Consider the following 13,601-nt stretch of genomic DNA (forward strand, 5'->3'; position numbering starts at 1 on the left):
GCTTACTCACTCTTTCAACTTCTTCCATCAGGCAGGAGATACAAAAGTCTGAGAACAGACTCAAAATCAACTTCTTCCCCACTGTTACCAGATTCCTAAACGACCCTTTTATGGATTGACCTGATTAATACTACACTCCTGTGTGCTTCACCCGATGTCGGTGTCTAATTATTTACATTGTGTACCTTGTGTTGCCCTATTATGTATTTTCTTTTCTTTTCATATACTAAATGATCTGTTTGAGCTGCATACAGAAAAATATTTTTCACTGTACCTCGGTGCGCGATCCCATGATCCCATGTGACTTCACCTTTTGTATCAGTCTGCCGTGCGACACCTTGTCAAAGGCTTTACGGAAGTCCATGTAAACAACATCCACCGTCCTCCCCTCATCAATCATCTTTGCCACCTCCGCAAAAAACTCAATCAAGATAGTGAGGCACGACCTCCCCTTCACAAAACCATGCTGTCTATCGCTGATTAGTCCATTTGTTTCCAAATGGGTATAAATCCTGTCCCTGAGAATTCTCTCCAATAATTTACCTACTACGGATGTGAGGCTCACTGGCCTATAGTTTCCTGGATTATTCCTGCTACCTTTCTTGAACAGCGGTACCACAGTAGCTATTCTCCAGTCCTCTGGGATCTCACCTGTAGCCAATGAGGATGCAAAGATTTCAGTCAAGGCCCCAGCAATTTCCTCCCTTGCTTCCCTCAGTATTCTGGGGTAAATCCCATCCCTCCCAGGAGACTTATCTACCTTAATGTCTTTTAAAACACCCAATACCTCCTCCTTTTTGATGTCAACCTGACCCAGACTATCCACACACCCTACCCAAGAATCATCTTCCACAAAGTCCCTTTCTTTGGCGAACACTGATGCAAAGTACTCATTTGTTACCTCGCCCATTTCCTCTGGCTCAACACATAGATTCCCCCCACTGTCCGTAAATGGCCAATCCATGGCCACTCTCTTGCTTTTTACATATGAATAAAAAGTACGTGCTTATGTGTGTTTCCGCAGCAAGGTTTCCTGGAACAGGTCACCAGCCTGAACCCGAGTTATACCTTGAGGGGTGCAATTACACATCAAGCATGGCTGACCAGGAAACTCTTCTGCTCTTCTTACTGCCTGCCATAGACATACTGAAAAGGATTTAAAGGCTGATAATTGACCTGTTTGGTCATGCTATGAATGCACCTTCCATGACCGTAAACTTCTGGAGTGGACTCGAATTATATCTACCAGCAAAGATATTGGAAAGAGCCACTAAACTAATCTCGAAGGGATCATTTTAATAATACAATCCACAATTTTCAATCTTAACTGGCTGCATTGCGCAGGTGACAACTCCATGGTGTCAGCAGCACAAGAAATATATACCATCTTGGACTATATTCTTGACCAGGTACTCATTAAGCTTTTAATGAAGCTAATCAAGGCAGCATCTGATGGCATTCTGTTTCACATATTATTTGGAAAACAATTTGAGTGAAGGTAGATTTTTCACTGGTCCTTGATCAAGGTACTATCTTTTCTAAAGTTTGGATGTCCAAATTTCAATATTATAAGTAAGTGGCATTGATATTTTTCAAGGCAACCAAATGTCTTTGTGATGTATCCCAGTGTACTTTAATTGATATCAGTTTTTTACTGAATATAAACAAGGAACATCCTCTATCCTCATTAAAAATGGTTCATAACGTTGGTCACAGGCACTCAATCCACCTGCAGAATAGACTCATACAGTTGCAAGACCTATCTGTCATTCTTTTACCCATCCATTTGATTCACTTAGATCCATTTTAATGCTGCACAGCTCTTTTATGCTAATCACCAAGCCATGTGGATTTATATTATGAACATTGTTTTCATTGTACCTTTCTCACTTGATTGGCTCAGCTTACATTATTACTTCATTCACTTAGAGTAGCTTCCAAAAGCACAAAGCATTGTTAGCTGAAGAATTTGAGTCTTGAGGAGTGTTCAGTATCAGGCGTCATTATAATAGAAGTGATAAAGTGAGCTGATTTTCAGGTAGCTTGGCACCTCCCCTGTAAAGTTTTACTCAAGCTGCAGCTTCTCTACGTCATAAAGTCCACTCTTTCACTACATTTGGTCAGCATGGTAGCACAAGTGGATAGCACTGTGGCTTCAAAGCGCCAGGGTCCCAGGTTCGATTCCCCGCTGAGTCACTGTCTGTGCGGAGTCTGCACGTTCTCCCTGTGTCTGCATGGGTTTCTTCCAGGTGCTCTGGTTTCCTCCCACAGTCCAAAGACGTGCACGTTATGTGGATTGGCCATGCTAAATTGCCCTTAGTGTCCAAAGAAAAGGTTGGAGGGGTTATTGGGTTCCAGGGATAGGGTGGAAGTGAGGGCTTAAGTGGGTTGGTGCAGACTCGATGGGTCGAATGGCCTCCTTCTTCACTGTATGTTCTATGTTCAATTACAGGTTAAGTAGTGTGAGCATGATCGTTGCATGAGTTGATTGACCCATTTGACTTTTCCTTTACTCAATGAAAACATCTCACCTGCATTCAGATTTTCTATTTTCTGTAGTCAAAACCTTATCACGAAGACCATAGAGACACACTGCATTGGGCCAAACTGTGGTAGGACACAGCATTGCATAAAACTGCATCGTACATATCCAGAAAACAGTTGTTGACAGCGACAAAATCTCAAATAGTTAATTTATGCTGACAAATATTTTGGTGATAGAACACTGCGATGGGAAATGCGATGGATGATGTGATGAATGATAACATGTTATACGCAGAACCATATAGAAGTATAGTTAGAACATAAGAACTAGGAGCAGGAGCAGGCCATCTGGCCCCTTGAGCCTGCTCCGCCATTCAATGAGATCATGGCTGATCTTTTGTGGACTCAGCTCCACTTTCTGGCCCGAACACCATAACCCTTAATCCCTTTATTCTTCAAAAAACTATCTATCTTTACCTTAAAAACATGTAATGAAGGAGCCTCAACTGCTTCACTGGGCAAGGAATTCCATAGATTCACAACCCTTTGGGTGAAGAAGTTCCTCCTAAACTCAGTCCTAAATCTACTTCCCCTTATTTTGAGGCTATGTCCCCTAGTTCTGCTTTCACCCGCCAGTGAAAACAACCTGCCCGCATCTATCCTATCTATTCCCTTCATAATTTTAAATGTTTCTATAAGATCCCCCCTCATCCTTCTAAATTCCAACGAGTACAGTCCCAGTCTACTCAACCTCTCCTCATAATCCAACACCTTCAGCTCTGGGATTAACCTAGTGAATCTCCTCTGCACACCCTCCAGCGCCAGTACGTCCTTTCTCAAGTAAGGAGACCAAAACTGAACACAATACTCCAGGTGTGGCCTCACTAACACCTTATACAATTGTAACATAACCTCCCTAGTCTTAAACTCCATCCCTCTAGCAATGAAGGACAAAATTCCATTTGCCTTCTTAATCACCTGTTGCACCTGTAAACCAACTTTCTGTGACTCATGCACTAGCACACCCAAGTCTCTCTGCACAGCGGCATGCTTTAATATTTTATCGTTTAAATAATAATCCCGTTTGCTGTTATTCCTACCAAAATGGATAACCTCACATTTGTCAACATTGTATTCCATCTGCCAGACCCTAGCCCATTCACTTAACCTATCCAAATACCTCTGCAGACTTCCAGTATCCTCTGCACTTTTCGCTTTACCACTCATCTTAGTGTCATCTGCAAACTTGGACACATTGCCCTTGGTCCCCAACTCCAAATCATCTATGATTGAGCAGATATGTTTTCTTTAAATTTATTGGGAACTTCAAGTTAGAAGAGAAGGGATCAATGTGTCAGTATAAATCTCTATGTTGATGTTCCTGAAGGTGAAAATATGTCTTTTGGTTATAATGAGAGTAAACAGAATGCCAGAAAATTTGCACTGGTTTTCTTGTATTTTCAGATAAAAACTTTGCCTTTCTGATTTGGAGGGTGTCTCCAGTGGGTGGGGCTTCTGCTCACCATGGAAATGTCTCCCGGGCCTTTTGGCCCCAGAGTAACTTGTCAGCACGCACCCCTGTAGCCGCCATGCATCACCTGATTCACACTCGCCCCACCCCCCCACTGGTTCAACTCGGGGTGAAGACGATGACAACACCTCCCGGAGTCACAGGCGACCAAGTCAGCGCCCGCATCAGCAGCGGGACCAAGGCGATCACAGCGGAGGATCAAGGCACCCGACCGCCTGAACTTGTAAATTTCTGGGAGCAGCTGCAGGCCTGGCCCGCGATCGGGGCCCACCAATCGTCGGACGGGCCTGTACCGTGGGGGCACTCTTTTCCTTCCATCTTCGCCATGGTCTTGACCATGGCGGAGGCGGAAGTGACCCCCTCCCCTGCGCATGTGCGGGGATGATATCAGCAGCCACTGACTCTCCGGCGCATGCGCGGACTTACGCCGGCCGACGAAGTCCCTTCAGCCCCGGCTGGCGTGGCGCTAAAGGCCGTCCACGCCAGCTGGCGGAGCGCCAACCACTCTGGCGCGGGCCTAGCCCCTCAAGGTGCGGGCTTGGCCCCTAAAGGTGCGGAGACTTCCGCACCTTTGGGGCGGCCCGACAACGGAGTGGTTCACGCCACTCCATCACGCCAGGACCCTCCGCCCAGCCGGGTGGGGGAGAATCCCGGCCCTTGAGTCATCAGTCTGGTGGGGTGGGGCCAGCTCCACAGAGATTGGGTCGACATCTTTAGAGAGTGCTCCGATCAGAACTGAAGATCAACTCACCTCACCCCCAACAAAGGTATCGCTGGCGTTCCACCCCTGCACAATGATCGGGGGCTCTCCTCTCTCTCATCCCACTGCAGATTTATTGCTGGCATCCACCCCCTCACTTCCTGCTCCCTTCACCCTTGCCTGCAAGTTCCCCCCTCATTGCCCACTCCCCCCGTGCCTTCAGGTTTCCCACTCACTACCCGCTCCCCCTCTTCCCATGTCTGCAGGTTCACCACTCACTGCTCACGCCCCCCGCAACCCCACCCTCTGCTTGTCTGCTGATTCCTCCCTCACTGCCGGCTCCCCCTCAACCCCCCTTCCCGTGCTTGCAAGTTCACTCCTCAATGGCCTCAGCGGTCCCCCCAACCACAAATAATGGGAATCCCCTCCCTCCCCACCCCATGTAAAGCCCTGGAGGGTCAATCCTGGAACTGCCGCCAAAACTGTCCCCAACTGTCAGATGTTGGCACTGCGAGGTTGCCCAAGGGGCACTGCCATCTACCCTGGCATTTCCTTCTCCACCCTCTGTGTCACAAAATCGCCCCCCCCGCCCATGTTTTCCTTATTGAATTTGAATTTGCACACCCATTTATGAATAGCCACATTTTATGGTAAGAGTCTGTGTCTAGAAGAAGGGCAGAGAAGATGCAGATACAACAGACTTTGTCCCGAAGTACATTTCTAACACTGTCCTCTCCCTATGCACCAAAAATCTGGAGGACAAAGCCAAAGAGCCTAAGCCATCAAGTTTGCAAAGCCCATTGAGAATACATGTGCTACTAGTTATTTGTGGACACTAAAACACTCATAAAATTAATTTCTTGATTAAAATATAATTTCCCACGGTGTCTTAACTTTTGCCTTATTATGCACACCAACTCAAGGATGTTCTGTTAATAAACCCCACATGGAATATTCAAAAATATTCAGTGTTGAACTACCTTCAGTGGCCAGCTGTCTCTGTGCGCTGGATTCTGAATGTAACCATCTTCATCAGCTCTGTCCCTTCATAATCAATTTCAGTTCTGACAAAAATGCATACTCCTTTAAATTACTGTCAAATGGCTGATAATATTTAACCTGCAGATATGTCAATGAAATTCCATCAGATGGATTGACAATTTCCATCTATTTTGCCGTGTAATACAACATGACTTACCTCACGTAATTAATGTTTCACATGCATTATTTATGTGCATACTACTTGGAAACTCTCCAAATAACTATCAATTTCATTATAATCATCAAAGTAAGAGGCATAAAGCACAGACACTTGACAGTTTAAAATGTGTTCAGACATGTTTTCCTTCTCCTCCAGCTCAGCTAAGACAGGATTACAACAGCTTTTGTGCACACTTGTGTACACATAGTGGTAGGTGGACTTTCCCCTTGCTGAATAAAAGTACCAATATCCTACAAACAGGCAGACCCAGATTTTCACCAAAATGGGAGAGACTCTCTGTCATGACGAAAGCCCGGGAAATGGCCCCCAAACTTGACATTTCCTATCTTTACAGGGCAGGGCAGGAATCAGCTGGGTTTCATACAGGCAGCTGGCCATTTAAACCGTCAGCTGCCTCCACTGAAGTGGGACTTTGGCAGGTGAAGAGCGTTAAACCCAAAGTGTTCAATTAGAACAAGGAAGAGGAGGTCTGAACTTGGTTCAGTTTGGATAGAAAGGGGGTTCCATCGGAGAGGAATGGGATCCTTTTAATAGGGTCCTGAAAGACCTTTGGGAGAGGTTAGACATCCTTCAGGAGAAGTAAAGTACACTTTGGGATTCTTAAAATTTAACATAATTATGCAATTTTTATGCACACATTAATTGAAACTGTCAAATTGTAAATGGGCAGCACGGTGGCGCAGTGGGTTAGCCGTGCGGCCTCACGGCGCCGAGGTCCCAGGTTCGATCCCGGCTCTGGCTCACTGTCTGTGTGGAGTTTGCACATTCTCCCAATGCTTGTGTGGGTTTCGCCCCCACAACCCAAAAATGTGCAGGGTTGGTGGATTGACCACGCTAAATTGCCCCTTAATTGGAAAAAAATGAATTGGGTACTCTAAATGTATTTTAAAAAACAAATTGTAAAGGAACAGCCCAGTTGTCAAAGAACTGTTCAGTTGTCAAAGAATTGCCCAGTTGTCAAGGTATTGTCAAAGCTGTCAAGAAAGTGTCCAAGCTTACGAGGTGAGTTGGCACGGAGGCGTTAAGGATCATGGGTTGGCATGGAGGTATGAGGAGCCATGTGGCATGGTGTGGGTAGGGACCATGGATTGGTGTAGACTGGCATGGATGGGGCATAGACAGTATTTGGGGGGAGGGCCTGGGGGGATCAGGGTTGAGAGCTGATGGGCTGTTTTTGTTTTAATCTTTTATTTTATTTATTTAAACATAGTGCTGGTGCATCAAGGCAGGCCTTTCTGCCCAACCTACCATTGCATTTGGCAGCCCCCGCAGTCGTTCTTGGGTTGCCCACCCTGACGTCTGTTTCATCTCACTCCCTCAAACAAAAATGTGACCTACCAGCAGACATTTTAAAGGTCATGTTGGCCAAGCCGAGAAATTTCCTGACCCTGCATACCTGACCCCGGCATGGAAATCTAGGCCATACAATGATGTTCCATGAGTGCTCCCAAAGTAGGATTCAATATTTACATTTTTTTTAAAGTAGCTCTGATGAGAATTTATTTTACCGCAGATCAGCTTCTTCTGTTCATTCAAACTATTTATCTTGTAGAGCATTGATTTGCATGCCAACTGAAACAAAGTGAGACATATCCTAGCTTCAGGTGACACATCAATACTGCAATTTCCATTCTTGAGCCAAGCTGGATCGTCAATCATAAACAACGTGCCTGACTACTGCAAGTAGTCGTTACCACATCCATCACAGAAAGTTAGTTTAGTTCCAATGTTCCTTTTTCAAAGATGTCACCTTGGAATCAACTACACCACAAATTTTGTTTATTGGCAGTGTACACGTCTGAATTAGGATTATTTGTAGAAAAATGCATTGTGACAGCGTCAGAACTGATGATTACACAAAGGCGTAACACTGCGGTTTATTGCTATCTGCTTACCTTGAGTTGTCCGCAGCGGTAATAGCAATTAAAGGAAGCGTCTTTAGTGGAAGAGTTGTTGGCCTCGGTATGTGTTCCGTTTCTGATTTTCTTTCCCATTCATATTGTTCTGCCAGTCTGAATGCTAATGGTGGAAGCTGCAAAGCATGAAACGATAGTCTTCGTACAAGATATGGTTCCATTTCCAATTGCACTTCTGAATCCAGGCTATCAGACTCAGAGATTTCCTCTGTGCTCTATACAAAAGAAGCAAAATTATTTGTTATTAACTGTTTTACAATGGGTATCCCTCCAATAAATAATAAATTAATCTTTGACTATAACCAGAGTCCTTTTTGACCACTCTGCGGCCTTTAAGATAGTCAGCTATACCATCCATTATAGTATAAATGGTTAATATTAAATATGTAAATATATAGTCTGCATCATCAGTGATGCAGGATCACATGACAGCAGAGCATGGCGAGAGACAGTTCTATGTAGAGCCTCGTGCTTTGCTAATTTTGTACGTAGTTAGTATAATATTCAACGAGAGGTAAAGTTTACCAACAGCTTTTAATTCAGATCATCAAGGAAAAGGTAAGGTAAAATCACCATAGTCCCAGGTGACCATAGGCTGCTTTCCCCTTTGAAGGGGAGAGCTGACTGGTGGTGATTTAACCCGGGGATCACCACACCTCAGGTGAGGGACAAGGTTGAGAAGGTGGGGCCTTCATGAATGACCTCAGCCAGTATGGGAATTGAACCTGCGCTGCTGGCCTTGCTGTCTAGCCAATGAAGCTAAACTGGCTCCCAAATCATGAACAACCACCTCTAATATCGACAATGATAATAGCAGATCCATTTCTAAGGCTCACTCTGTTGCCCAGTTGAATGGAACAGCATTTACCTGCTGCTTCTTCTCAAGACATTACCCCTCAGTGACACCATCCAAAGACTTGGGCCTCGAAATTCAACCCTCAACACTGATTATACGGCCATTAAAAAGAATGACAGATGGAAAGCACATGTTCATTAGGAGCTAGAGTGTATTGGTAAAGATGTTGATCCCTTGAATAACCAAATGAGGAGGTCGATGTCTTTTTGATGCTTTTGCTGCTAGATTAAGTTTACTGAGATAATTGATACCAGGAATTCAGATACAGAAATCCTTGTTTTCGGCCAAATACAAGAAGGTAAGATTTCAAAACATTCTTAACTCAATACAGAGCCAGGAGGAGTGGGAGTGCTCCTCTTAATCCCACATTCAATGAACATAATCTGCTACCAACCCCCACTCCCCTCCTTGATCACTGTCATTATCTCCCCATTCATGCTAACTATGAATTTAGACTAACTATGTTTGATTCTATCTTTCAAGCACCTTTCTTGAGCCTGACCTCTCCAGTGGCAAATGTCATCAGCTTGTTTTCTGAGTTGTAGTCCTAGGTAAATCAGAATTTACTTCAATTAAGCACTAACTTTTGTCCTCATTGCAATTTTCCACTCTTTCACAGCTACTTTCTCAAATTGAACTACATTGTTTGCAACTTATTTGACCTGAGTCAAGATTTTGACCCTACATCCTCTCCAGCCATTGCTCTTTCACATGTCCAAACTCCCTATACATTTTAGCGAGACTCTGCAACAGGAGTGCAGTTTCATAAAATTACTCCTTCTTTCAATTTTGAACTTTAATTATTTAGACATTATAGCTTCACTGAAAATTTAATAAGTAGCAGATGATCCATAATTAAAAGAAAACCTCTGTTTGAATTAATCCTAAATTGTTTGATATCTTATGCAACATTTCTAAAATGATTCTAAATTCTAGTTCCAGAATAATATAATTCTGTGTTAATTTTTTAAAAATGAATAATTGCTACAAGCAAGATAGCTATGGAGAATGATAGTTCTGGCCCAAAAGTTAAATTCTAATTTGGGGCAAGGGAACTTTCAAAAGCTGATTGGGGGTGCCAAAAATAATTTGCAGGCAAGGGGACAGCTGGTAAGTGGGAGTCTTTCAAAAAGGTGTTAACGAGGATTCAGGGTGAGCACATTCCTCTTAGACTGAAGGGTAAGCTGGTAGAAGGAGAAACCCTGGATGACTCGGGATATTGAGGTAATGGTCAAAAGGAAGGAGGCTTATGACATGCATAGGCAGCTGGGATCAAGTTGAATAGTTTCGGGCTTGTCGGAGTAGAGTTAAGAGAGAAGTCAGGAGGGTGAAAAGGGAGATGAGATTGTCTTAGCAGATAAGGCAAAGAAAAATTCTAAGAGCTTTTACAGATACATAAAGGGTAAAAGGAGAGGGTACGACCTCTAAGGATAAACAAGGTCATCAATGTGCAGATCCACACGGGATGGGAGAGGCCCTAAATGAATATTTCTCGTCAGTAATTCTCTGTTGAGAAAGGCACGAATGTTAGGGAAATTGGGGAAATACAAAGTGATGTCTTGAGGAGTGTACGCATTACAGAGAAGGTGGTGCTGGAGGTATTAAAGTGGATCAAGATAGATAAATTCCTGGGACCTGATGAAATGCACCCCAGGACATTGTGGGAGGCTAGGGAGGAAGTTGCCAGCCCCTAGCTGAGATATTTTGAATCATCTACAGCCACAGGAGAGGTGCCTGAAGATTGGAGGGTAACAAATGTGCCCTTGTTTAAGAAGGGCTGTAGGGATAAGCCTGGGAACTATAGATCAGTTAGCCTTACTTCTGTAGTGGGTAAATTGTTGGAAGGTATTCTGAGGGAGAGGATCTACAGGCATTTAGACAGGCAAGGGCTAATTAGTGAAAGTCAGCATGGCTTTGAAAGGGGAAAGTCATGCCTCACCAATTTGACTGAGTTTTTTGAAGGAATAACCAAGAAGGTAGATGAGGGCAGTGTGGTCGACATTGTCTACATGGACTTTAGCAAGGCCTTTGACAAGGTACCGCATGGTAAGTTGTTGCAAAAGGTTAAATCTCACGGAATCCAGGGCGAGGTCACCAATTGGGTACAAAATTGACTTGCTGACCAAAGCCAAAGGATGGTTGTGGAGGGTGTTTTTTCAAACTGGAGACCTGTGACCAGCGGTGTGCCTCAGGGATCAGTGCTGGGTCCACTGTTATTTGTGATATATATGTAAATGATTTGGATGAGAATGTAGGAAGCATGATTAGTAAGTTTTCAGATGACACCAAGTCAAATCAGGGCAGGACCTACTCAGTTAATGGTATGTAGTTGAGGAGAGTTACAGAACAAAGATATCTAGGAGTACAGGTTCATAGCTCCTTGAAAGTGGAGTCACAGGTGGACAGGGTGGTGAAGAAGGCATTCAGCATGCTTGGTTTCATTGGTCAGAATATTGAATACAGGAGTTGGGACGTCGTGTTGAAGTTGGACAAGACGTTAGTCAGACCACACATGGAATACTGTGTACAGTTCTGGTCACCCCATTATAGGAAGGATATTGTTAAACTAGAAAGAGTGAAGAAGAGATTTACGAGGATGCTACCAGGGCTTGATGGTCTGAGCTGTAAGGAGAGGCTGGATAGGCTGGGACTTTTTTCCCTGAAGTATAGGAGGCTTAGGGGTGAACTTATAGAGGTCTATAAAATAATGAGGAGCATAGATAAGGTAGATAGTCAACATCTTTTCCCAAAGGTAGAGGAGTCTAGAACTCGAGGACATAGGTTTAAGGTGAGAGGGGAGAGATACAAAAGAGACCAGAGGGGGAATTTCTTCACACAGAGGGTGGTGAGCATCTGGAACGAGCTGCCAGAGGCAGTGGTAGAGGCGGGTACAATTTTGTACTTTAAAAAACAGTTAGACAGTTACATGGGCAGGGTGGGGAGAGGGATGTGGGCCAAACGCGGGCAAGTGGGACTAGCGGCCAAACTGGGCGGCACGGACAAGCTGGGTCGAAGGGCCTGTTTCTATGACTCGATGATTCTATAACTGCGTGAAAATGCAACATTAATTTGTTATACCAATAATCTGTCTTTCTGTGCAATGACATGCCTATTTGCCTGGCAGGAATGTTAGATGTGATCATTTTTTTAAAAGCAGAAATTGAGGATGCATCATACAAAATCAAATGATATGATTTATACTTTTGGCGGCATGAGTAGATAAATTATAAACCAGCATCCTGTGATTCCTCAGAGCATTCTTCCGTGATGGCAAGGAGCACAATTTACAAGCACAGTGAAGTAAACATTAGGGTATCTATTATTACCTTGCTAGCAGAAGAGTGTCACAAAATTATTTTCACAAGGATTGTTCACTACGTTATGATACAATATATTCTTGGTTGGTCTCTCGAGCTTTCTAATAGAGCCAACTGTTTTTTCAAGTCGGGAGCAGCAACTAATCAAATGTGCAAGAGTTCCTGAAGCATTGAACGTTTTTTTTAATTGACAGGTGCAACCTTGGGAGCTTTTCCCTTGAAACAAAGATAAAAACATCTGTTCAATTATTGCAGGATCTGTTGTCAGGTAAGAATGACTGAATTAACCCTCTTGCAAGTATAGCTTCTACGACTAACCTGCATATTTAGAATTGTATTGAAATCTTTACCAAAGACAAGATCACTTTCATCCAATTTTAACATGCTTTAAGTCATTTTTCAGGTTTTGAGCAAACTCCGATATGATTCTGTGAAACAAGCAATAAATCCTACAAGGTATTTATTTTCTTTACAAGATCTAATACAAATCCTTGCAAACTTTAATTACGAAAGAAAGCATTGTTATATTATCTGGCTTCTAGCACTGAAACAAGCACTTTTGTTGATTTCCCCTTTGTCAAATTTTGTCGGTTGTGGATTTGACAGGTCATTTTAGAGTTCGAACAGAGAAACAGTTTTCAACACTGGACTGGATTCTCCATTTTGGAGATTAAGTGCACCCACTGGAATGGAATCGCTACTGGTCTCCACTGACACGAGGAACGGCGCTCAGGAAAGATTTGGTCTCATTTTCCTTGTAAATTCATGCATGGAGGAGAGCTTGCATGATTCTGTCCGAATTCCGATATCGGGCCACCATTTTGAACGGGCAGACTGATACAGAGGTCTGGTGGCTGGCACCCCTCCCCCCACAATGTAAATCAGAACCCGCGATCATACCACCCCATCAGACCCTCCAACAGAGACCCGCATCAAACCCCCCAACAGAGACCTCCCCCAACAGAGACCCGCATCAAAGCCCCCAACAGAGACCCCCTATTAGATCCCCCATCAGACCCCCCCCCCATCAGACCCCCAACAGAGTCACCAATCAGACCCCAACAGAGACACCAATCAGACCCCCAACAGAGACCAGCACCAGACCCCAAACAGAGACCTCCACATCAGGCTCCAAACACAGAGCCCCCATCAGACCCCTCCCTAGAACCCCCCCCCCCTATTAGACCCCCCATCAGAAACCCCTGTCTGAAAGCTGAAGAGCAGTCCAGGCAGGAGGGTTAAAAATCACTGGATTTTCACGTCGCCTTTCCTAACAGCAGCTGTCTCAGACAAAAGTGTTTAAAGCAGCAGTTGCTATGTTTCCATTTATTGAAAGCCCAGTACACTTTAAAGGGTTTGAAATCCCTTGACATCCTTTGAAATGGAAATCTTCCATTCAATTTTACTCGCTTTAGCCAGTGATTGACAGTTTTATTCCTTCAGAAACAGCTGTTTGGTACATTGTTTATTGATTTTTCCCTTCACGCTTGAATGCATCTCCAGCACCCTGCTTTGACGTTAACCACAATGTTTACAGATGCTCTTGCTATGATTGACAGCTCCTCACATCATCAA

General features: G+C 44.0%; 1 protein-coding gene across 3 annotated transcripts in view; it reads right to left on the bottom strand.

The window, feature by feature from the left end:
* Positions 1–13,601, bottom strand: part of pde4d (phosphodiesterase 4D, cAMP-specific) — a 1,491,178-nt gene that overhangs the window by 1,322,392 nt on the left and 155,185 nt on the right. For all 3 annotated transcript variants that reach the window (XM_038790967.1, XM_038790972.1, XM_038790969.1), the window contains exon 2: positions 7,833–8,068. In XM_038790967.1, coding sequence (XP_038646895.1) covers positions 7,833–8,068 — 236 coding nt within the window. The remainder of the gene's footprint in view (positions 1–7,832; positions 8,069–13,601) is intronic.

This window comes from Scyliorhinus canicula, chromosome 3, assembly GCF_902713615.1.
Source record: "Scyliorhinus canicula chromosome 3, sScyCan1.1, whole genome shotgun sequence".
Classification (NCBI taxonomy): Eukaryota; Metazoa; Chordata; class Chondrichthyes; order Carcharhiniformes; family Scyliorhinidae; genus Scyliorhinus; species Scyliorhinus canicula.